General features: G+C 39.9%; 1 protein-coding gene across 2 annotated transcripts in view; it reads left to right on the top strand.

Annotated features, from left to right (window-relative positions):
- The window catches only part of LOC121951761 (vasoactive intestinal polypeptide receptor 2-like), a 57681-nt gene extending 45060 nt beyond the window's left edge, over nucleotides 1–12621 (top strand). For both annotated transcript variants that reach the window (XM_042498220.2, XM_088085383.1), the window contains exons 8-13: nucleotides 1373–1433; nucleotides 3591–3660; nucleotides 5627–5718; nucleotides 8210–8339; nucleotides 8459–8500; nucleotides 9077–12621. In XM_042498220.2, the coding sequence (XP_042354154.1) occupies nucleotides 1373–1433; nucleotides 3591–3660; nucleotides 5627–5718; nucleotides 8210–8339; nucleotides 8459–8500; nucleotides 9077–9250 (569 nt within the window). In that variant the 3' untranslated portion in view covers nucleotides 9251–12621. The remainder of the gene's footprint in view (nucleotides 1–1372; nucleotides 1434–3590; nucleotides 3661–5626; nucleotides 5719–8209; nucleotides 8340–8458; nucleotides 8501–9076) is intronic.
- Nucleotides 12622–24633: the final 12012 nt, after the last annotated feature.

The following is a 24633-nucleotide window of genomic DNA, read 5'->3' as shown; positions in this document are numbered from 1 at the left end:
CTGCTCAGACCACAAACAGAAAACAGAATGCTTCTGATTCAAAATTTTGTAACGTTTGTACCAAATACAGAATACATATGCAGATGCCTTTGTTTATAGCAAAGTATCTTCATAGAATGTTTAGCATGATGTCCTTTGAAAATGCACACACAGCAGTTTGTATGATATCCTACATATTAGTGCCCCATGAATGACACTACTTCCTTAATGTAAAATTATGGAGGATAGGTTTAGTCTATACAACTCACTGTGGTTAAGTTTAGGTAAAGAGAAGTGGTTAGGTGTCTTTAGGTTTAGGCAAGTAAAGTTAGCGTGGTCAGGTTTAGGAAAAAGAAACATTGTGAGAACATACTTCAGGACTCACAGTTTGCTCAAAGTTCCAGACATCTGTCTCCTTTGTGACCCAACCACCACCACAACCTGCCTCCTTACAGACCGTTCAATACCACTGCCTTATGTACTCTTGTGAGCACAGCACTTTAGTCATGTAATCACAGCCTTCGAAAAATATGTTGGTTATGCACAAATTACTGACTTATGATTACGTAGCTTGTATACAAATATGGGTGTATAACTAACTACAACAAATTGTTTATGAGACCAGCTTGGTTTATAGAGATAAAGTGGACACAAACACAACTCTAATGGGGACATAATGCTGCTCTGAATCTGCTGGATGTGTCAACAAGCACCTGTTTGCTAATGTATCATCTTGTTGTTGAGTTCTTCTGCACCCTAGTGGCCAAAATTGGATTACGTTAGCTTTAAACAAAATTGTCACTGCATCCACTCGTCATCTCCTCGAGGCAGCCATTTTAGGTGCTTACATCAAAAATTTATTGATGCAGTACTAACTTACCTGAAAGTTACTTCCTTAAGTAAAGTTTTTAATGAATGTCTCAAATTCAGTATTTTAGTTAGTAATGTTCATCTGCTGAATCATTCCTTTCTTAACACTAGAAGAAAAACATGAAAATTAGACACTTAGTTTGATGCTTTTCCAAAAACTTGTGATATAATTTGTTGTCCAAAAGTATTCTCTTAATATGTCAATACTCAAGAGTGAAGTTGCAAAAGGTAATTTATTATGTGAAGTGATGTTATGTTATAAGAATTTAGCTTTTTGTTAAAACCAACATAAGAAATAAGGAATACATGTACTAAATGTAATGTAATGCATTTATGTTAATAAATTTAAATCTTTACATTGTATTTATACAAACTATGATTAAACGGCTTGTAATTATACAACTTAAATTATTTTGATATGTAGCAGTAATATAAAGGTTAAAAAGTAGAGAAACAAATGTTATTTTCGTATTATGTACATAGTACTATACTATGTCAATGCTTTCTTCCTGGCGTTTGACAGGAATCCCTACGGTGTTCGTCTTTGCGTGGGTGATGACGAGGATTTATCTGGAGGACACAGGGTGAGTTTTGGCAACCGATCATTTACCAGTCATTCATCAGCTTGAGAACGTCATTCAGATTTGGTATTTGCATACATCACAGTGTTCCTCAATTATATTACATAGATTAAATGGTATCACAAAAATCTGCATGCCATGTGTTGTCTCATTAAAAACTATCTGTAATTTACACAAAATACTGTCATGTGCTTTTTCTAATTTTATTTTCTCCCCTTTATTATACGATAGACGTGGAATTTCAATTACGTTAGAGAATGGCACACATTGATATTCAACAGGGACTGCATCTGTTATTTCATTAAGTCCACAAATGACATTTTATCGATTAGATTAAGCCATTCAAATGTGAGTGTAGCTCGGTTTCCAGAATAATGAGACAAATATCCCCCATGTCAAAGATCACTTTATTGGATAATTTAGCTGGTGAGATTTGCATTGAGTAGGTATCATGATGAGCCCAGTGCCACGGATCTGCTCGGCTTCTGATGCACATTATTGCAGCTGACACTGCAGCTCATCATCGAGCGAGTCGTGCTGAGTGGGTGTATCCTTAAAAAGACTTTGTGAAGAAACTCTGCAACAACAATTACAGAGCAGCAGCGTGATAACAAGAGACAGTAATAATATGGCTCCATAGTGTGAGGATGAGACTATGTGGAGAATGATAATGAAGCTTGAGTGTGAAAGTTCATTCTTCACCTTGGGAATAGAAGCTTGACAAAGTAATGTAAACAGTTTGTTCTGGAGCTTTCCACCACTTGATAAAGGGTGGGAGATGCAGCTGGAGGCTCTAAAATGAGATAGAGTTAAAATTATTGAGTGCTTCAAACATTACATCAAGTGAATTGACTTTGACTTGACCACTTTCAAACTTTATTAAACGGGACTCAAACAAGACTTGAGGTGGGATTTGAAAGCATTCAAGTTATTACCATTTAGCCATACGACAGCATTGGACGGACATTGGACTTGTATGGCCAAAAAGGATTAATCGTTAATAGGGCTTCAACCGAATATTTCACCATTGGGACTTTCATTCGTTGGGTAAGTATTTGGTTTTCAGTTAGGGATTTGGATATTTTTCTATTTTTGAGAAACGATAAATAATGTAAACACTGTACTGAACTGTGAAAGGAAAGGCAGCAACTCAGTCTTACTCCCAACTCGTCAAATACCGTTGCTTGGTCAGTGCCCATCAGCATCAGACACCGATGCACAGAGGTATTCTTTAGCAGCAGTGTGGGCAGTGGCAATTTTTGACGCTCCGGGTAACTACAGTAGTACAAAGAGTGAGAAAGTTGGCATAGGGTTGGAAGTAGAGCAAGAGGTTGGGTCAAACACACACAACACATTCCAAAAGACTATATGCATTTAACAAGCAGAAGCTGTGTATTTACCATTGAAACATAGGATTTTTTTTAAAAGAAAAAATGCAAGTAACAGTTGACACACTGTACCTAAATGTCCAAAACTCATGCAGGACGGGTACCTAATGTGTCAAATTTTGACGTGAGGGGCCACTGGCTAAGTATCGATATTTGACAAGTTGTAGTAAGAATGTGTTGGAGCCTAAAGACCAAACTCTCTATTTACCAGTTGATCCACCTCCTAGCCTTCACCCATAGTCATGAACTTTGGTTAATTTAATGTAAGAATGAGATTGCTGATGCAAACAGCTGAAATAAGACCCCTCAGGATGTCTACTGCACTCATCCTCAGAGATCTGCTGAGGAGTTCAGAAATCCACAAGATGCTCTGAGTAGAAACACTACTCCTTCATGTCAAAAAAAGCCAATTAAAATGGTTTGGGAGGAGAACAAGGGGCAGAAGCAGAACATGCAGGAGGGATTAGATACTCCTGACCTGACTTGGTAATATCTTGGGATTCTTGAGGAAGAACTGAAGGATATGACTGAGGATAAGGATGTCTGGGCTACATTGCTTAGCCTTCAACTACTGCAGGCCAGACATGGATAAGTGCCCAAAAGTGGATGGATGGATAGATTTTTGACATAGACTTGCCCTTTGGGACATGAGAACTTAAAGATTTGGTGAAAAATGCATTGAGTAGGTAGCAACACAGGCCTTTTCCTTTTCACAAATACTATGTTATGCATATACCATAATACTTGCCTTGTGTTTTTATGGTGCCCTCAGATGCTGGGAGAGAAATGAGAACCCCACACCCAAATGGGTGATCGATGGGCCAATCGGATTCTCCATTATGGTAAGTTGAGGTCCTTACCTCCTATTTATCTGCAAGTGTTTCACATATTACTTGTTGTTTCAAAAATTATTTCCAAATGGAGAAATGGGGGCGGCACGGTGGCGTCGTGGTTAGCACTGTTGCCTCACAGCAAAAGGGTCCCTGGTTAGATCTTGGGTTGGCCTTAGGTGTGACTGTGAGCATGAAAGGTTGTCTTTCTATATGCGCAATAGTCAGACGACCTGTCCAGGGTGTACCCCGTCTTCCCGATGACAGCTGGGATTGGCTTCAGCCCCCCCGCGACCCTTGCGAGGACAAGTGGTCACGTACAATGATGACTGAATGAATGGAGAAATGGATGATGATACAGAGGATAGAGGTTCTAGCCCATTGAGTTTCTGTGAAGCTTTCTAATATAGCACTGCACATATGCCGTTTACACTAATATGTAAGCTGGCAGTTTTACTGCTCGAAATTTTTGCAAATTTTTGATAAGATACCTCCTTGATTTCGGACAGAAGTAAACAAAAACAGGCTTTAGCTGGCAAATGTCAAAGTAATGTTAATGAGAAATTTCTTGTATTGCTGGGTAGAGTAAGTTAGCCTGGGAAAGTAGCAGTTGTAGGAAAACAGATGGTGTTCAGTTGTTTGTTTTTGTTTCCTTAAAGTAGTAACACTGTAGTAAGATTTTCTGCTTCATTTTTTGGTATTTTCTAAGTATATGTTCCACTTAAACTTGAAAAAAAAAATCTTGGAAGAGGTGTTACCAATTTTCTCATACACACCACTTTGGCATGTGAAGAAAATAAAAGCTTGGCAGGCCTGCCATTGCTTATAGGTCCAGTGCGTAGGATCTAGAGGCATCTATTGGCAGATATTTGTATTTGTGTTTTTGTCACCTTGTAGGGAGAATTTTACATGTACATACAGACCCACAAAGTCCATAGAATGGACAGACCAGACACTGGCTCTAGCTCTCGAAAACCGGAAACTAACTTCCCTCTGGTTCACTTATCAAAAAGCCTATGGATTTTTTTCAATGGATTTTGGATCATTGCAAAAATAGATCTGTGGTAAACAACTGTTTATAATACTTACTCATTTTGTTTAGCATCTAATAAATGAACACCACTTTCAGGATCTTCGAAGCCTAAATGTAAAGTGAAACGCTAATGCTTGGCTAAAAAGAACAACACTAGGGTTGTGTTTCTCCTGCTATGAGGCTGTAAAGCTGTGTTTGGCACAGCTCTGGGTGATGACGTTCTGTAGTCTCATTTAACCACTTGTTAGCAACTGTCTTTTTTTAAGACACAGAAAAGCTTCAGAGTTCACAGTGGGGTATTTACTGACATATTTTATGTCATAGAACTAAACTTGAAAGTCTTTTTAGCTTGTGTTAACCACAGACCTTATTTAAGGCTTCTAACCAAAAAAACATTCAAAAAACCCACTGAGTTTGAGATGAGGGCACCCGGAAGTGCTAAAATGCTAAGTCATTTTATTTCATTATTTTATTTCATTTTTTATTTTAGGACTCATTACTGAGGTTCTCTGTAGTCTTGGCACAAGGGAGAAGTTTCAGTTCTGCAACCTCACCACTAGATGGCACTAAACCCTACACACAGGACCTTTAATTATGCTAGCTGCTAAGATATGATTGAATGCCTTCTAGCAAACAGGTAGCAGCTCAAGATAGCTCCATAAGGGGTTGGTTTAAAACAAATCCACATGCACATGTCCCTCAAAATCATACAAGGTCACAAAATGTCACTAGACTGTTTCAAGCCACTCAATCCACTTTCCTCTGGATGGATCGCCATCTTGGTGTTTCTGATCTTCTTCTTTGTGTTTCAGTTGTAACTTTTCATTCATTGCTTTCTGTGGGTGGAAAACTGTCCAACACTGCAAAACAAAATCCCCCCCTTGTGGTTTTTCTGACTCTCTGCAGTTGCTCTGATACTTCTGTTATTTCCTTCTCATCTTCAAGGTGAACTTCATCCTGTTCATCAGCATCATCCGGATCTTGGTTCAGAAGCTGAGGTGTCCCGACGTGGGCGGTAATGACCAATCACAATACAGGTATCTCACATGGAGCATATATTTAAAGCTCTTTAAAGGGCGTGAAGAGCAGGTACAGAGATCTGAATCCCATTTCTAAAGATAGCGTGGACAAACTAGTCAGCTAAATGTCTCAAAATATTAAAAAAAACAAATAATCTGAGACACCCAGATTATTTTCATCCCCTCTGTGTTGTTGTCTGGAGCGATAAGAGTGATGTTTACGCTTATTCAACATGATGGCGATTCATGATGCAGCCTTTATAAAATGGAGTGTGTGATGTGACGGTGGGGGGGCTGAAACCTCTATGCCACTACGGAGCGGCACATTCTTGCACAATTCAACGCCTGTTTGAGTCTGTGCCCAGTTAGAGGCGGTGTGTTTAATCTTCAAGCAATTTTACTCTGCAGGGAAATCTTAAGCTGTGCTGTGCTGTCAGGTATTCTGCAGCTGCAGGGATCTGAGAGTCAGGGGCGAAAGGTGATGAAAAGCCTGCATAAGCCACCGCAGAGTCTCCTGTTAGTGTAGGTGAAGACTCAGTGTCAGCGCAGTGTATGTCAGTGTAGAGCTGAGCAGAGCCGACAGCCTGGAGAGTGATACTGAGCACAGGATTTTACTGTCTTATTTGGGAGTTTTAGTGGTAATATGAGTATTTTTATTATCTAAATCTCTCCACTTTCCCACAGCCATGCAGATAGTTTTGGTTTTATTTGCCCACATTTTGAGCTATCCACTGCTGAGATTTTAGAGGTTATGATAGGCCTCATAACCAAGATAGTGGTCAAATTTCTGTGTAATCAGGTCCAGATAGTGTGCTTTTTTTTCCAAGGAGCCCTGGGTGTGTGGATCAATATATCACATGCCTGAGTGGACTTTCTATGTGCTCTCATCTTACGATGCATCATAATCATCACTGGAGACATGTTTTTTTGAGTCAGGCAGACAGTGTGAAGTGAAGTGCGGGAAAACTGACATGTGATGCTGGTCTTTCTTCCCAAGGCTGTTCAACTTGACCACATGTCAGACCTGGTCTTAATGTCCTCTGGTCTATTTTGGAACAGGTTTGAGAGTCTTTAGAGCCTTTTTCTCTAAGGTCTCTTTTTTAAAAGTTTATCCACGTTTCAGAGTTTTTCACAGGTCCAGTTTGGATTAGACTCTGTGTCCAGAATTTTGGAGTTCTATATCCCAGCACAATGGATAATAATGGAATTACATGACTGTAAAGTGTTGACATTCAGTACAAAAATAACAAGGTGCAGAGTATTAAATCAGGAATCAGGCAATTTAATCATTAGCCCCAGAAAACATCAAAATAATTATATAACAGCAGCAAATTCTTGAATTCAAGTGGATGTTTGCGCCAATTTGAAGAAATTCCATCAAGGCCTTCTTGAGATATCACTTTCAAAAGAATGAGATAGATGCAAAGTCACAGACATTGACCTTTGTCAACCAAATTCTAACACTTGTATCCTTGAGTCCAAGTGGAAGTTTGTTCCAAATTTGAATAAATTTCCTCAAGGTGTTCTTGATATAGCGTGTTCATGAAAATGCAATGGAAGAGGTCCGACTGACCTTGTTGTTAAAACTTTGACAACCAAATTCTGATCATCCATTCTTGACCCAAAGTAGATGTTTGTGCCCAGTTTGAAAGAAAATCTCTCAAGGTGTTCTTGAGCTATCTCATTCATGAGAAAGAGAGAGGTGAGGTCACAATGACCTTGACCTTTGACCTATGACATCCAAAAACTAAACTTAGTTTGTCATTGAGTCCAAGTTGACGTTTGTGCCATATTTGAGAAAATTCCCTTGAGGAGTTTTTGCAATAATGCATTCACAATAATGAGACGGAGGGATGGATAATCCAAAAACATGAAAATGTTCATAAATATAAACTCAACTGGAATATTTTAAAACAGGGTGTGATGACAGTTTTTTATTCTCTATTTCATTGTTAGAATATCAAATTGAAAAGTTGCCTCATTATATGGATGGTTGATTGTTCTTACCTTTCAAGATTTCAAAAAAGAGAAATTATTGATGAATCCCCCAGAGAGCTTTTCAGTGGTATATTACACAAGAGAACATCTGATTTTTATTTTTATATTTTTACTCTTTTTAATGGAGGCAGATTCACTTCTCAAAGACACTTTTCTGTTGAGCTTTTCATAGTTGCTTTCCTGTCATCTCCTTTTTTGAAAAAAACTTCCTTTTTTTTCAAAAAAGACCTTAACTCGAGGCCTTTTTCTGAGAATTCAACATTTCGGACCACTAAACAAAACACATCCACTGATAAATATTTTGAGAGCTGGACCTTGAATTTTAAAACCACTTTTTTGCGCCATCAGTCAGAAAACCTAAGCTATGAGCATGGCACAAACCTTAAACTTTTCAGGGGCAAACTGACACTTTAGGGTAAATTGACAATATTGTTTGCTGTCACACAAACACTTCATCTGACACAGTTGAACGGTGTGACAAATCCCAGTTCACCACTGTTGTTTCCTGCAGGAGGTTAGCTAAATCCACTCTGCTGCTGATCCCTCTGTTTGGAATCCACTATGTGGTCTTCGCCTCTCTCAGTGAATCCATCGCAGAGGATTATAAAATATTCTTCGACCTGGCTCTCGGATCCTTTCAGGTGCTATATTATTAGTCCCTCCGCCCACACTTCTATCACTACATGTTTTTGTCAATAAAAATGCTGAATCCCCTCTGATGAAATGTCTTTTTTAAACATCATTGTTTTGCTTTCTTCAGGGTTTGGTGGTGGCAATACTGTACTGTTTCCTAAACAGTGAGGTAAGCTTTCATTTTTGACACAGCATAGTTTAGGATGGTGTTTAGATATATTAGTGAGAAGTAAACACTCCCAATCATCCATATCCTTTTTTGGCATTAGATTTTAGAGAAGCCAGAAATAACAAAGCTTGAAAAATATTCCCATAAATGTGTCTGCGCTCAGCTGATAACATGCTTACTTAAAAATACACCACTTAATTGCAATGTGGTCTTAAGCGGAAACATTTGATATGCAGTAAATTATATTTTTCTTGTGAGCGTGTCCAAAGTCCATCAATATTTATTTAGTATTTATTTTTTGCATTAAAAATATTTTGACTTATATTATTCAAACATCAAATGCTGAATAAAGCAGAGTGGTGTTTGTTTAAACATGCCTGCCTGTTATAATTCTGCAGCTCCCTGTTTCTTGCAAACACCACCATCGTAAAGATTAAAAAAAAAAAAAAGCATTATAAATGAAAATCAGGGGACTTTGTATTCCAGTCCTCTCAAGTCAAGTCAATAAAACTTTCGAAATAGAATTCAGATTCAGTGGTTGAAAAACATGTTTGTTTGTTTTTATCCATTTTGCAGGTTCAAGGTGAGCTAAAGAGAAAGTGGCGGAGTATGTGTCTAAACTGCCGTCTGAGCAGAGATCACCTCTTCAACAACACCTTCGCCTCAAGAAATGGCTCAGAGCACATGGTGCAGCCTCACCGCAACTCCCGAACCCAGTCCATCCTGCAGTCAGAGACCACAGTGCTGTGAGGACCCGAGGGATCCTCTACAAAAACACAGTCTCCAGGCTGACCTGGGTCGATTACTTTTACAAAATGATTTTAACAAAAAGTTTTGATGAAGTACCACATGGGTGGGACATGTACATTGTTTCAGAGCAGATTTTGGTTTTAGCTTTACAAATCTCTGCATGCCTTTGAAATGTACCTTAAGTGGTGTAAGTTGTTGCAACATCTGCAACATTAATGCTTAGTCAGTGAGGAGGTTTGCGTTCAGCTGCAGGGGAGAGAGTGTGTGGGGATGTTTGCCAGGTGAGTTGATAAGCACAGCTGGTGCTCATTTGCTAATTATGCTCTCTCTTTAAATGCAGTAGTATGCTGGAGCCCAGAAGACTGCCACACACCACAGACACACAGCCACGCCATCTGTCTGATTTTGTTTGCTGTGTGACTGGAATTATTGTTTGTTGAGCTGTGTCCGGAATTTGGAGCAGTTGGACCACTTGTGCCATGGCGACCAGGCACATGGTGAAGCGGTTGTGTATTCATGTTGAAATAGTGTGTGAGCAGTTGTCAGAATAAGGAGGATGACATTGTCCATGAGTGAAATGTCGTGTGTTTGTTTGTGCTGGAAGAACTCACAGTAGACCTGCTAAGGTCACCTTTTGTTGGACCTGTGCATATGGGTGAGGTAAGAAATATATGGGATTTGACTTAATCTGTTAAATATTTATAGCGAAATATGTGAGAGAGAAACAGTGCCGTTCTTCTCTTCGTTGTTAGCAGAGCTTAAAACTTCAGATTGAGGAAAGTTTCAACCCTGATTCGTTGGTGGCACAAATCATGAAATACTGCTGTTGCACTCATAAGTTGTTGTTAATGAACTGGAATTCATTCTTGCTGTATTAGCCTTTGGTTTACGTAATCTGTAAGCCAAGTACATTGATGTCCCAAATCAGCATGTTTGTGGTCAAGTGACACAGTCCTCTACTGTTTGTTGGGAATGATGACTCTTGTCCTTTTGGGATAAAGAAGTAAGTGTGACGTTGCCAGAAACAAACAATGGGACGTAAACTCGGAGACTAGTGTTAAGTTTTCATTTATTACCAGGAGTCAATGTTTGTTTCTTTGGGATTATGACCACTGTTGTTCCCTCATCTTAGCCAAGTAGTTAGTGCCTAAACCTGACAAAGCTTAACTACAGCGGTGTCAGATCAGAGAGGGATTGTATTTTTTTAATATATTGGATACAAGTTGTAACAGGAAGGCACTGACAAATGACATTGTCCAGTTGAGATTGGTGTCAGATCAGAGGACACCTTACGTGTTACCCCAGAGGACATGGAAAAGCAACATATTTTATTTAATTTGAAGGACTTACTGAGGTAAAAAGATCAGGTGGATAATTTATTCTTTTAAAACCTGTTTATTTGGACACACTCTGAGAAAAGCAGATCTGCTGTTTAACATGTTTGTATAATCTAGCTTCTTGTGTTTGCTAAATTAAATTAATGGTTTGGCATGTTGTGTGCAGGTCAAGTTTTCAGCCATCTCTGATGGCAGTCTTTTTTTTCTCTACAAGCATGGAGGACTAAGTGACAATTCTTACTTTAATGATGTATTATTATTGTCCATAAATACCACACCCACCCATCTGATACTTGAAGCTTGTTAAAAATAATTCACAAATGCGTTTTGACCCAGGTCAGCACGAGCCCTTGTTGTCTGGATTACTGGTAAAATAAAACACTGGTAAACAGGGTTGTTTTGTACTGATTTAGACCCAAACTGTTCTGAAAACCTGCATACTTTTTCATGTACATTTAATGATATGCTGTTATTGAGAAGTGCTGTGCATGTGCATGTTTGTCTACATGTTGTATTTAATTGTTGCCAAACAACAAAAAAATCTGGTGACACTTGGCTTAAGGCATACAGAATAAGTTTTCACTATCTCTATTCACTATCTGTGAAACAGTACTCTACTGTTCAGATCTTATGGTGACAAAAGCCTAAAACTGCTTACTGTTCTTAATAAGTGCCATCATTTGTTTAATTTGCACATTTTAATTTTATTAGACTATGTCCTACTTTTAAAATTATTTTCATTTAGATAAATATTTATTTAATAAACACTTAAAGCCAAACTTGCACTCCAATAAACATTAACTAGGAGCCAGACCTCACTGTGCCTTAAAAGATGTTATTTAATACAGGTCTGGACCAATACACTGTCCAGAATCTGGTTGATATACTATGGGAAACAAAGTATGGAAATAATACATGGTTTTGCCAAATTTGGTGCATTTAGGCCACATCGACATAGAGGCAGTTTGGGGTCCTGGAAACCCCTGGTTTTATAGATACGCCATAAGTATCATCTGCATAAAAGCGGACATTTTTCACACACAGATCACGTCTCCGGGCATGCAGATTAAGAATAATAACATAACATTCCAGATTAGGTGAAGCAGAATTCACATTGTATCACGGCAACAGCTCTGACAGGTTTGAATATGTATACCATTATGCCTCAATTGCCTGAAATATAGATGATGGCCAGTTACTAAAATCAGAAAATCTATATTTTGACAAAAGGGTTGGGGTTTGTGTGGAGAAGAGTTGGGATGAGAAAGCCGCAGTGTGATGTGCTGGTAAACCTGTCAATTAAGCAAACACCGTCTGAAAAATGGACAAAAAGCAAATATTTCCTAATGCAATTTTATTTTACATATACATTTCTCAGGAGGATGCTAAGATATTCCGTTTTTGGAAGCAATTGTTATGTTTGTTTTCTTTGACAGTTTTTCTAGTTCTAGGTATTTAATGCTGGTATTCTTAGGATGATTGTCATTTGTCTCAGCTCTAAATTTGAAAAGACTCTGTCAAGGTAAACAAAGAAATACATTTATAAGTTAGATTTACAAGAGGTTCGTTCTGATAGCTGACGTGCATAAGTCAAACATAATTATCCAATACAGCTGTATGCCTTGAGGGGAAACTGCCAATTTTTAACAGCTCTTAGTCATTGCAGTGTGTTCAGATGAACAACAGTCGGGGGAAGCCAAACACCGTTCATCTGCACACACTGCTTACACTCCTATGACACAGAGCTGATTTAAAATTGACAAAGTTTCTTTTTAAGAAAAGTGTTACCAAATATATTAACAGGAAACAGGATGTCACCAGTGTATCATTAGACATCTATGTGACTGTAAGTGCTTGGGAGTATACAAACATTGAAGACCATATACAACACTTAGTGTTGGTTTGTCAAGTGATTTCATATTTAATGTTGACTGACGTGATGCTGAGTATCATGTCCTTATTCAACACATGTATTTGTATAGACACCATGAATGTCATTCAAAAGATGATTGATAAAGACAGTCTTTCTAAGCATTGCACTGTGTGAATGTACCTCTTTAAAATGTTGCATTTAGATGCTGTTTTCTGCTTTTAGAAGCCTTTCTTACCTAATGACAGAATATGTTATCTCTGAAACAGTCCCTCACAATTCAAATTGGAACCTGTTGACACTTGGAGTGAAGTTCCTTAGTGCAGTTTGAAAACTATAAGGATGACCACCATACAAAACAAAATTTAAAAGTCTACTAACAGCAGTCTGATGGGCTGGCCAAAGTCAACAAAAAGAACAGAAGACAACTAGACCAACCCAAAAAGGTTTGTAGGATATGGGCTCTTTCCTCTTCGATCGCCCAGTGAACCCCATATTTTATACACATTTTAGATTGATTTTAATTGGGCTTTTACAAACCGTTTTGGGTTTTTTTTAAGAGCATGTTAAGTGGTTTAATGTCCATGATCCTTGTGAGCATATGCCCCTCGTAGCACTCCAATTTAACAACTAAATGCAAATACACATCAGACCATTAGGAGGGGTGTATGTAACAGGGGATATAATGTAGGGGAGTGGCCATTGACACCCCCCCATCATCAATCATTCCAGTCCAGTGTTTGCCAAATTCACTTCACTCATGACATGTGTTTCGTTGCACCATACACAGATTTGTTGACATGGCTGCTGCAAAATGGTTCTCAGTGACCTAAACACTCAGTCATGTTGCTAATACCAGATGAAAGTTGTTCAATTAACATTTCTGAATTGTGTGAAAGGAGCAGGGCAATTGATGTGGGCATCAAGAGATGAAGAGCTCTACTTATGGCTTGTCAGCTCAGACTCCAATGGGAAAATATGCAACACTGTTTGACTGACCAACACTCGAAACATGAGATGTACCGCACAGAAAAAAAAAACAAACATGATATGGAGGCTTACAGCTCGTTCACATTTCCTCATTTTTCCTCTTCCCCCTCTCACGTCCTTTCTCCATGTCGGTTCCATCCTGGGGGCTGACCAGCCTGGGGGTGGCGAGCTGCATGTTCATGTCTGAGAGGACGTGCCTTGATCAGAGCTGACAGAGCGACTTGAGGCGAAGACGCCACTAATTGGAAGGGAGAAGGCGGGCGGTCTGTGTTAGGGCGATGACGGAGCACTTGGCTTTATGTCGCCGGTTGCTTTGTGTGGAAACTAGAGTCCTCCAGAGGGCAAAACAGTCTTTCTGCAGTTTACTTAACAACCAATAGTAAAAATGTTGAGGAAAGAATAGGATAAAATCCAGAAACCTTTGACTCTTGAGGCATTCCACTGACAAGGTCTGCAGTGACAGTCTCAGCTCTAGTGTCAGACAGGTTGTTTTGAAACCAATCAATTCAACTATTATGAGGAGAGTCCAGCACGTGTTTGGACTGACACTTTTTAAAAAGCCATGAGTACATAAGCAGTGTAAAAATATAGCTGCTTTTAGTTTGTTTGGTTTTATCAAATAAATGACCAACAGACTTCCAGACACAGAAAATTTCAAAGGCAAAGAAAGATGATAAAATGATAAATTCCAATTCAGTGTAGTTTGTCCCGGTCACCGAATGTCCAAGATCCAACACTGGGATCGGGGCGCCTAACGGCAAATTCCCAGTCACCCTTAGTCTTCAGCCTAGATATAAGGATAGTTGGAGAGCCTTGGATAAGGACCTCAGGTTACGCTCGGCACCTACAGCGTCAGAATAGCTGAGATGTACTTCGCTACGAGTTCACAGTGGACACTAAAAGTAATCGATATTATCTTAAAATCACTTCTAAAGTTCAGCAGGAGCCAGTGAAAAGAAGCTTAAAGTAAGAAGCTGTCCATTGTCAACTGTGAATACTGACATCTGGAATTTTGGTGCAAAACAATTAACATAAAGGAAGATTAAAATAGTGAATTTCAATAGAATAGAACATAACATAAAAAATATAGAAGCAATTTAAATTAGAAAATGACAAAATAGAATATAAAGGACACAAAAAATATGTACAAAAGGTGCAATGGAGGGTTTGTACAGTTTTTTCAGAAGCAGAGTTGCAGTGCAAATATCTTAAGTTTAAATAATTAAGTTGACCTACAGTGTGCGTGTAAAGAAATCCAGTCCGGTGTGCGTTAATGTAACGCATAAAAACTGATTTAGCATAACATTAATGTAATGTTTTCAGACTCTGGGGCTGGATTAGAGTCTGTGTCATGTGGGCGGTAGAGGAGAGGGAAGGGCCGGAGTATTGTTCATGATGGTGACAGCAGTGGGAAAGAAACTGTTTTTGAGTCGTGAGGTTTTGGTTCTGATGGACCGGAGGCTCTTGCCAGATGAGAGAGTCTCAAAAAGTCCATGTCCGGGGTGAAAGGGGCCGGCAAAAATTTTACCTGCACGCCTCAGGGCCCTGGAGGTGTAGAGGTCATGAAGAGAAGGCAGGTGGCAGCCATTCACCCTCTGTGCAGCGTGGATGATGCGCTGCAGCCTGTACTTGTCCCTTGCCGTGGCTGCAGCGTACCAGACTGTGATGGAGGAGGTGAGGATGGACTCAGTGATGGCAGTGTAGAAGTGCACCATCATTGTCTTTAGCAGGTTGAATTTCTTCAGCTGCCACAGGAAGTACATCCTCTGCTGGGCTTTCTTGATGGTCTTCACCTCTTCACTTGAGGTCCTGGGTGATGATGGTCCCCAGGTGGCAGAAAGACTCCACAGTGGAAACTGGTGAGTCACAGAGGGTGATGGGGGCGGGGGCGGCAGCGATCCTTCTGAACTACCATCTCCACTGTCTTCAGAGCATTGAGCTCTAAGTTGTTCTCACCGCACCAGGTCACCAGAGATGAGTCCAATGAGGGTGGTTTCGTCCGCGAACTTGAGGAGCTTGACGGACTGATGACTTGAGGTGCAGCTGTTTGTGTACAGGGAGAAGAGGAGAGGAGAAAGAGCGCAGCCTTGAGGGCGGCCGGGGCTGATGGTTCTGCTGTCAGAAACATGCTTCCCCAGCTTCACCTGCTGCTTCCTGTCAGACAGGAAGTCTGTGACCCACCTGCAGGTGGAGTCAGGCACCTTCAGCTTGGAGATCTTGTCCTGTAGCAGAGCCAGAATTAGTGTATTAAAGCAGAGCTGAAATCCACAAACAGGATCCTGGCTAGGTTCCTGCTGAGTCCAGATGCTCGAGGATGAAGTGAAGGGCCAGTTCGACAGCGTCGTCGTAAACTTCCATCACATAGTTTTATAGGACAGTGGCAAAAGAAGTTCAGATGAGTTTCCGTTTCACTTCACATCTGATTGTGTGGACCTTGTTTATGTCTCCACTCAATACTTTACTTTGAGGACGGACAATTCAGAAGACTTTTAAAGCTGAAGTTTTTATCCAGGCAGAAGAGACCCTCACAATGATCTCTGACATGAGGAGAGCAACAACATATTTCTGCCTCTTCTCAGTTTTTTGGGGGGGGGTAAATCATTCATTATCATGACTAGACATCAGTAATTATCACTTCCATTTGGTGCTTTTTCAGAGAGACTTTCCTCTAACTGGGTGATTATGTGGCATCATCTGAGCAAACAAGCAAGACCATTGCCACAAGCATGTACAGATACATTATGTAGACCATATGCTACACATACTTATCAAAGTGCCTACAGCTATTTACAGTAGATGAGAAGAGGGATTCTGGCTAGCAAGCTAACATTTGATGAGTCATCCTACCAGAGCAAAATATACAAGTCAAGGCCTTTAAAGACAAACACTACAGCTCAAGGTTCCTAATGTACTCAGGAAAAAGAGTTGATCCATGGTCTTTATGGGTGCTGAGTTATGTATGATACCATCTTCTAATACTCCTCTTCTTCGAAAGTTGGTATTCACCAGGGAACTACCCGATCACCTCTATAATGGATGTGATCGACAGACTGTTTGGAGCCAGAGAGGAGAAAGGAGAGGTGTGACTGAAATCAAAATCAAACTGCCAGAACAGATTTGCTTTGAGTTTCTCAGAGCTGTCTTACAGACTACTCCTTCACCTCATCACAGGTAGGGTAAAATCATTTTTCAAAGTGTCATGCACCTAAAGGTGCCCAGCCCACACGGGCTTACAAGATGCTACAAACATAACAAAACAAGAGAAATAACATAATGAGAGTGAAAGAACCAACAAAGTCAAACAACTTCAAAGCAGATGCAGACACAATCCTGCTCTTTAGACACAACAGTTACAAAACGTAACATTGGAACCTATAGCACATAACTCATCAAACATGACTCCTACGCGGCTCATCGTAACAGAACTGAACGAGCTGAAAAACTTTGAAAACAGGTTCTGAGGTCCACATTCATCAGATATAAAAGACATATCAGTTGTGTGAGTCTTACCTTATTTCTCTTGCTGTAACATCAGATATGAAAAGTCAGTGAGGGAGGTTGACGGGAGCTCATCAGTTCAATCTCTAAAGTGGAAGGGTAAATTGGGATGTGGAAAGTGATAAAGCAGTGATTGCTCCTCCTTTATTATCACCACTGAGGTGCCCTTGAGCAAGCCCCTTAGCCCCAACTGTTTCAGTTCAGCTGCTTAGTGGCCAGTAGATCATACTGCATAGGTACTGGGCAGCCTCAAGGTAAGTATATGAGTAACTTTTCAATTTCAATTTCAATTCAGTTTTAATTATAAAGCCCATTATAACAAAACACACTTTGCCTCAAAGGGCTTTATAGTATATGACATCCCTCTGCCCTCAGACCCTCACATCGCCTAAGGAAAAATTCCCGCCCAAAAAAATCTGTAACGGAGGGAAAAAAATGGGAGAAACCTCAGGAAGAGCGACTGAGGAGGGATCCCTCCTCCAGGACGGACAGATGTGCAACAGATGCTGTAAATAACAAAACCAACATGTTCTCATCCTAACTTCTCACATATTGCCCCTTTGCAGTGACTTCCGTGTCTACATATTATCCACTCTAGGTGTCCTTCTGCGTATGCTGTTGACGTTCCAGGATGCCGCTCCCGTGATGTCAACACAAGCACATGGTGGGATCACAGTGCATGTTGGGATATCAGCAAGATGCTGGCACAGATGGTTAGATTTAGGCAAAAGAGACACATGGTAAGGTGTAAAAAAAATCCCATCACATTTAGACGGGAAGCAAACACCGGATTCCAGCATGAAAGTCTGCATTTGTTGGATCCACATTTTGAATGGGCATTGCGATAGTATTGATTACATTAAAATAACATTTTAAACAGTGTTATGGTCTGCTCTGATCTCCTTTGTGAGGTTCCTGTCTTTTGTGAAACAGGTGAACACCTGAGTGGCATTGTTTGTGCATTAAAGATCATAATTCGACTTCAATTGTTCTAAAGTTGCACTCACTATGAATATAATGGGCTCTGGCTCTGACTGTGTTTGCCCAATAAGGACTTGAACGCTGTCCTCCTAATGTCTGCATTATGTTTCATGTGTAATATCATTTTCCCATTCGCTTTCTTTTCTGAACACGACACATGGATTCTGCTGTGGCCACATTTCAGACCGCATGGCTTTTTAATGAGCACTTGGTAAATCTGTGAGAAACAGATCAGTAAGCTTGAAGAATCGAACGCCTCCAGCCATCTGGTTTTTCCATCTGTCATCCTAAAACATCTGTTCACCTGCGACTTTAAATCGTGGTCACCAAAGACTTTCAGTGGTTCTGATACACAAACCTGTCTAACTGCAGATAATCAAAAGCACAATTTGAAGTCACTTGATTTCTTGGCCCACAATGGATTCCACCAGCAGTGTTTCAACATCATAAGCAAATATTTACTTGTACTGCTTCTACAAAAAATGGCCTCATTTAATTTATGTCAGATGTGTCATATCTGGATTAAATCTAGATGCAACTGAATACACCTCTGATTTAATTTCTGTCTCCGTTTAGCTCTGGCCAAAGTGATAATAACAGCCGGATGACCACCTGTTGGGCAATTTGGTCTGAATTGCAATCAGCAGCCAATTCTCAAAGTTAATTATGCGCTGTGGTCTGTCCAGTCGCAGCAATTTACCCAAGTACTGGCCATACATTTTGAATATGCTGATAATGAATAGGTTTATGTTTTGAACTCCCCGGTTGTCTTGATGACTACTCCGTGTTTCAGCCCATTCATTTTTCAACAAGACCCTCCTTAACATTATGTGGTGTTGGTGAAGCATATGTGTTTCCTATTCACTATAATATCACCATTAATTTACAATTTATTTTTCATCACTTCCAAAAGCAACGTAAGTTATATACACAAATGCTCAACCGAGGGAAGGGGTGTAAAACATTAAGAGGCAGGGTTAACTGATTGCAGCTTATTTATTTTTATAACCGCAGGGACAGTGTGCATTTTCGGAGCAATGGATGTTTTTGGGATAACGGGCTGCCAGACGAATGGGCTTTTAGTCCAATGGGACATGTTTCAGACTACTGGGAATTTGAAATGTTGGGTCAGCAAAACATTGGTTAGACCTCCTCTGACTCACTACTTGTTTGTCTGCACAACTCTTCTCCTCTTTTTGTATTTGCTCTTAATGATTTAATTGACTGTGGCTACATCATTTCACCTCTCTCTCTCTTAGCAGGATCTCAGACAGGCGAAACATATTTTTAAATGAAAGGAAATTCAGTCAATGGCAGATAAATCCTTGGTGCATTTGCTTTTTTTGGCAGCTGTTATGACACTTTCAGGTCACTGCTGTGACATTTCACAAGTTTATTTCTTTGTATGTTCAGTTGATGAGCAGATTAAAGATTTTGCATGAAGATCAGTAATATGGTTTGTTAGTTCAGCGCTGCATGCTAAACTCGGGGGAAATAAAAGCTTTTAACTACTGTCATGTGGCAGAGGGATGTTTGATGAGTTGGGGTTAACAATTGTTATCTCATGCAGGTAATTTACTGTTTTTTTCCTGTTTATTCAGGCTTGCTCTGGGCTTTACTTTATCCCAGCAGGACACTGAAGGACATTATAGCTACAGCTATTATAAAACAGCATTTTGATAACATCTTTCATGATTTAATGTCATTTTGAAAAAGGATATAGAGGTTAAAATAAGCGAGGAGGAGCTGGAATTTTAAGAGTGTGTGTATATGTGTGCACTAACCTTCCTGGAAAAAGTGACAATAGAGGCACACCAAAGGCAGACTGATAAGATGTGGGTTCAATATGAGCACAAGACAAGTCGGTGCGTTGACGTAGTGTCAGAAAACGTTGAATTATTGTGTTAGTCTGACTAAAACTGGAACTTAAAAATACGGTACTTATAAATATGTTTGTCTGACTGAAATCGTATTAAGATGAATTTGAACACACCTAGATGATACGGTACACCTCAACCGGATCTGAACTGGCCTAGGAGTTCTGAGCCTGATCTATAGTCCCCATACTGGAATTTCACCCAGAAGTGGAACAGCATAAATCTGTAGAAGAAAGCCGGGAAGCAAACAAAAGAAGAAGAAGAAGCAGGGGAGAAAAAAAAACAAGACAAAGGTATCATCTTGGCAAGCACAAGAGCCACGCATGCTTGGACAGGTATGTCCAAATGTTTACTGCTTTTCAGGTGTGATAGTGTTTCCTACACCTAACACTGCACACACACTCACATGATGTACAGCTATCTCTGTGTGGCTAACTGACGTAAACTGACAGGATGTAATGATGGAGGACAGGATGGCATAGGTGTCTTTCATGAATGTTTCATCATTTCCACAGCGAAGGGAAGGTGGAGGTGGCAGATACAGTCATCCTGACAGTCTCTGTCATCACTCTACAGGTGGAGATAGCCCATCAGTTCATTATTAAGCCAACTCTATTACCGGCAAGCTGGACGCTGCAGCATTTACTGCTCTCCTCTAGATTTGGCTTCCTCGTGTTATCAGGAAGCAATATTGTCATGTATATCCAAGTGGGCTTCATCAGGTTTAAACCCCCTCAAAAAAACAGCTTATCCAGGTTGACACCTGCCTGCTGCTGCCAAATACCATGCACACCTGCAGCTCATCCACTAATCAAGACTCAACAATATATCTCCCCGGTTCCTCACTCCAGTCTTTGTCAGTTTGTGAGTTCACCTAAGTGGTAATGTGCATACCAGCCTGTGCTCTAGCTCAGTGTATCTCCTAGTTGAACTTTAGATTGTCAGGTTAACTCTTGCTTTGCTGTATCTCAGGTCCACTATTTGTCTGCAGTACTTGTCAGCCTACCAGTCTCCTGCCAGCCAGTTTCGCTTTCTGGGTTCACTTGGAAACACAACATGTAGGCAGTGGCCCATTCTTCATTATGAACAATGTTAAGTAGTGCATGAAGCCAAGTGAGCTTGACTTCCTTGGTTTGACATTAACCACATCTTCTGCATCATGGGACCTATAGGGCAAGCACAAGAGTAAATTACAGGGGCCGAGCAGCTAAATTATGGTGTAACCTTCTGCTAAACATATAGATAAAAACAATTTAATTGTGCAGCTCTACTAGACTTTCCAAATGTCCATTTTACAGGGGCTGTGATGCTCAAATCACTGTATCCAGTGTTATAAATACAGCTTTTTCATCATGTATGTCAATAGAAAAAAATCTCATTGAGCCCAGTGGCATCACATGATGGACCGGCTAGTTGTAGTTCCACGTTTGGCCCTGAATAAAATTGGCTCCAAAGACCAGCTCTGTTCTTAACAGCTGGTGTGACCTTTTTGAGTTTTAAAGTGGTTAATCTCACTAATACTTTAGTAGTGGTGAAATTTCCCCCAGGTCATGTTGTTTGCAGTACAACTATAAAAAATAAGATTAAAAAAAACAGCCCTGTCACATACACTTTACACTTCTTTCTCTTATCCATATTTTTAAAACAATAACGTGTATTCCTTGGCTTTCCTTTCCATGTTCTAAGACAAATCAAAATCCACTGCAGCTCTCGCTAATGAATGAAAAAACCTAAACACCAATCATTTTATGAGAAAAGGTAAAACCAAGATATAAACCGAAAATTTACCAGCACGGGTAAATGTGTCATTGTAACTTCTTTTTTTTTGTTAATATCTATAAAATTCACCATTACCATCATTTTCCCAACTTTTAGCTGAGGTTTCTGCTATCTAAAAACCTGCAGCGAGTGGAGCATTTAGCAGTTAAAGAGTTGGAAAATTTCCCTCAGAATTTGGTAGAGACCAAAAACAGAGCTAAAAGACAGTTAATATTTAGTCTACATTTATCAGGTGGACACAAACACCACTCCAAATGAACTATCATGTTGCTCTGTGCTGGATGTATATCTAAACAACTTTTTGCTACAAGTACACCTTATTACCTGGATGATAAGTTTTTACTCAAAACTCAGCATTGCTTTGAATTTCCCCATAGACCACCATTGTAAAAGAGATTCTCTGTTAAATTGCAAACAAGCTCAATTAATACCCTTTCTATTAAGATTGTTTGTTCCATTGTGTTTCATATATGTCAAAATTTCCTCAAACTAATTAAAGTGATTTTAAAAAGTGTAACATAAACACAATGTAAAGTCCAAAGGCTGAGTGGGAACTTTTGGGGCAGGAAACACAACTGCACATATTCAGTAGGCCACACGTAAACCTGGAAGCCAGAAACAGTGATTGTCACTGGACTGAATAGGCACCATCTTGGGTTCAGTATCCAGATCTAATAACACATAACATGCTACATACATAACACATAACGCGTCCATGTTCACAACTTGATTCAGCTGCTCCTAAGTGGCCAAAAAAGTGGAACTGCAGCTTTTATCATTCAAATAAAGAAATAAATGAACTCCTGAAAGTTGAAAGTTGAAGATAAATCTCAAACTTATTAAAACAAATGTTTCCACAAGGTGACTTCACACCTTGTTGTGTTGATGTAGCATCTCAATTGCTTTTATTTTATCGTTCCTGTTGTGTTATTGCTTATTATAAATAATATGTTAAAAAAGTTTATTGAAAACACCCTACACCCTACACCCTAGCTTTAGAAAAACATGAGACATGCTGATCCAGCAGAAATCATCTTTCCATTAAGGCCAGAATACTCTTGAGTTTTTTTTTTTTTTTATCCTTTCTGATGCGTCCTCTGCCATCACTTGAATGTGGTGAGATTGTGTCTGAGAGAGCTCTGAGGGGACGTGGTAATGTGTGTTCTTGTGTGTGTTTGTGCGTTTAACTGAGGGGAATGTTGAGAAGACTGACAACCCAGCGTGGGGCAAGTGCTGGCTGGTGGAGGCTTGGCGTCTCTGGAGATCATGGGTCACCAGCGGAGCGCGTTGTTACGGTAAGAACCAGAGGGGTCGGGAGGGTGAGCTGTCACTCCGCCTCAGCTGACAAAAGCTGAGATGTGTATCTAAGTTCGCGGCCAAACCTGCAACTATCAAGCCACTGTCAATCATCCAGGCCAACATGTTACCTTGCCACCTAAGAGGAAATTCAGATGAATCAGTTCTGATAAAAGTCAAAATTATTTCATGTGCTTTTGAGCTTTTGTTGACCTTTACCCTGACAACAAATGGGCACATCACATCCTTTTCTTTCAGGATCTCTGCCAGCCATTTTAAACCAGGATAGAATTGCAAATGATCAAGCTGAAAGTTTCAGCTACATTGAAAATAACCTGGAGACCTTTGAGTTTGTGATTACTAACGTATTTTATTTCTTTTCAGGATGAATTTTAAATTGTCTCAAAGGATTTGTACCAAACAGCAATCTCTGACGCTGAATAATGAAGCCAACTCTTAAGTGCCAAAAACTGCAGTTCATTGACTGGCCACTTGGGGCAGACTCCAAAATCATTGTCATCATAGACATCCGTGTTAAAATGCTCAACTTTGCAGAAGAAATAAACATGTTAACAACCTGGTACAAAAAACTGTTTTGGTCTGTATTGCTAATTTATCCCTCTGTGACATCTGTACGGGGGCAATTTATTTATCTATTTTATTATTTTTTTTTAATAACTCACCGTTTTTTATTTTATCATGGCCCAAAGCTATGAATATTTAAAGGCGGGGATCGCTTGAGTGACAAGCTGTCTGTGAATCAGATCCACCCTTTGCTTCTCTATATATGGTCACTTCTGGCTCCAAGAAGAACAGTTGGCGATGGCCAAATGACAAACATGAAGCTTCAAAATGGGAGCATCCCAACTTCAACTCGCGATGCTTAAATGAAGCTAAAATACCCCAGATACTGCCGCTGTCATCTTGTGCTGAGGACCTTAATTGGACCTTGAATCTCTGCGGTGGTGGAGTTTTTGCCCAAACACCTGTCTGACCAATCCTGAGCAGCGCCATTGAACATCAGCGCACAGATTGGCTGACACGGCTGTCAATCATGGCAGAAAATACCCTTTTTTTGTAGAACTGAATAACTCATCATAATCATCTTATCATAAAAAAAGATCAGTTGAACAAATTATCGGGACAATGAGAACTACCGTCAGTGACAGAAACAATCTTTGGGAAAATTTATTTGGCGTGACCTTTGAGTTTTTAATATGTCCCATTCACTAACAATGGAGGGGGTGGGCTTTATTACCTATATATTGTGCAACTTCATCTGCAATATTCCAGGAAGTCACTGTATCTAAAATCACTTCCTTGCTACTATACAGCACTACATTGCAATTTTATTTGAGTGTCCTCAAAAATTCCATTGGGGTGAAAAATGTAATGTACGCAGCATCACCTCTGCCTCTGTATTTCAAACTGTTCCTTTTACCACTGGTGTAGTGATCTGCATACAGGAATACATTAACTTTAGGGGTTTATGTACAACAGCATGGCAGATGATAGATGAGAGAAACTGCTTCAAACACTCTGGATTTCACTGCAACATGTGGAATCCATGTTGTAACAGCAGTGAGTGAGGCTGTGTCAGTCCTTGTTAGAGTCAAGATGTCTTAAGATGACACACACACACACACACTTCAAGAAACACACAAGCCTGGGTGCCATCCTCAGGATAACATCACCACTCACTGTCGCTGTCACAAATGAATGAATCTTTTTTTTCTTCGATTATGGACTCTCAGA

This window comes from Plectropomus leopardus, chromosome 12, assembly GCF_026936395.1.
Source record: "Plectropomus leopardus strain MGB_pleo_1.0 chromosome 12, ASM2693639v1, whole genome shotgun sequence".
In the NCBI taxonomy this organism is placed as follows: Eukaryota; Metazoa; Chordata; class Actinopteri; order Perciformes; family Serranidae; genus Plectropomus; species Plectropomus leopardus.
This window is presented reverse-complemented; position numbering and strand designations above follow the sequence as displayed.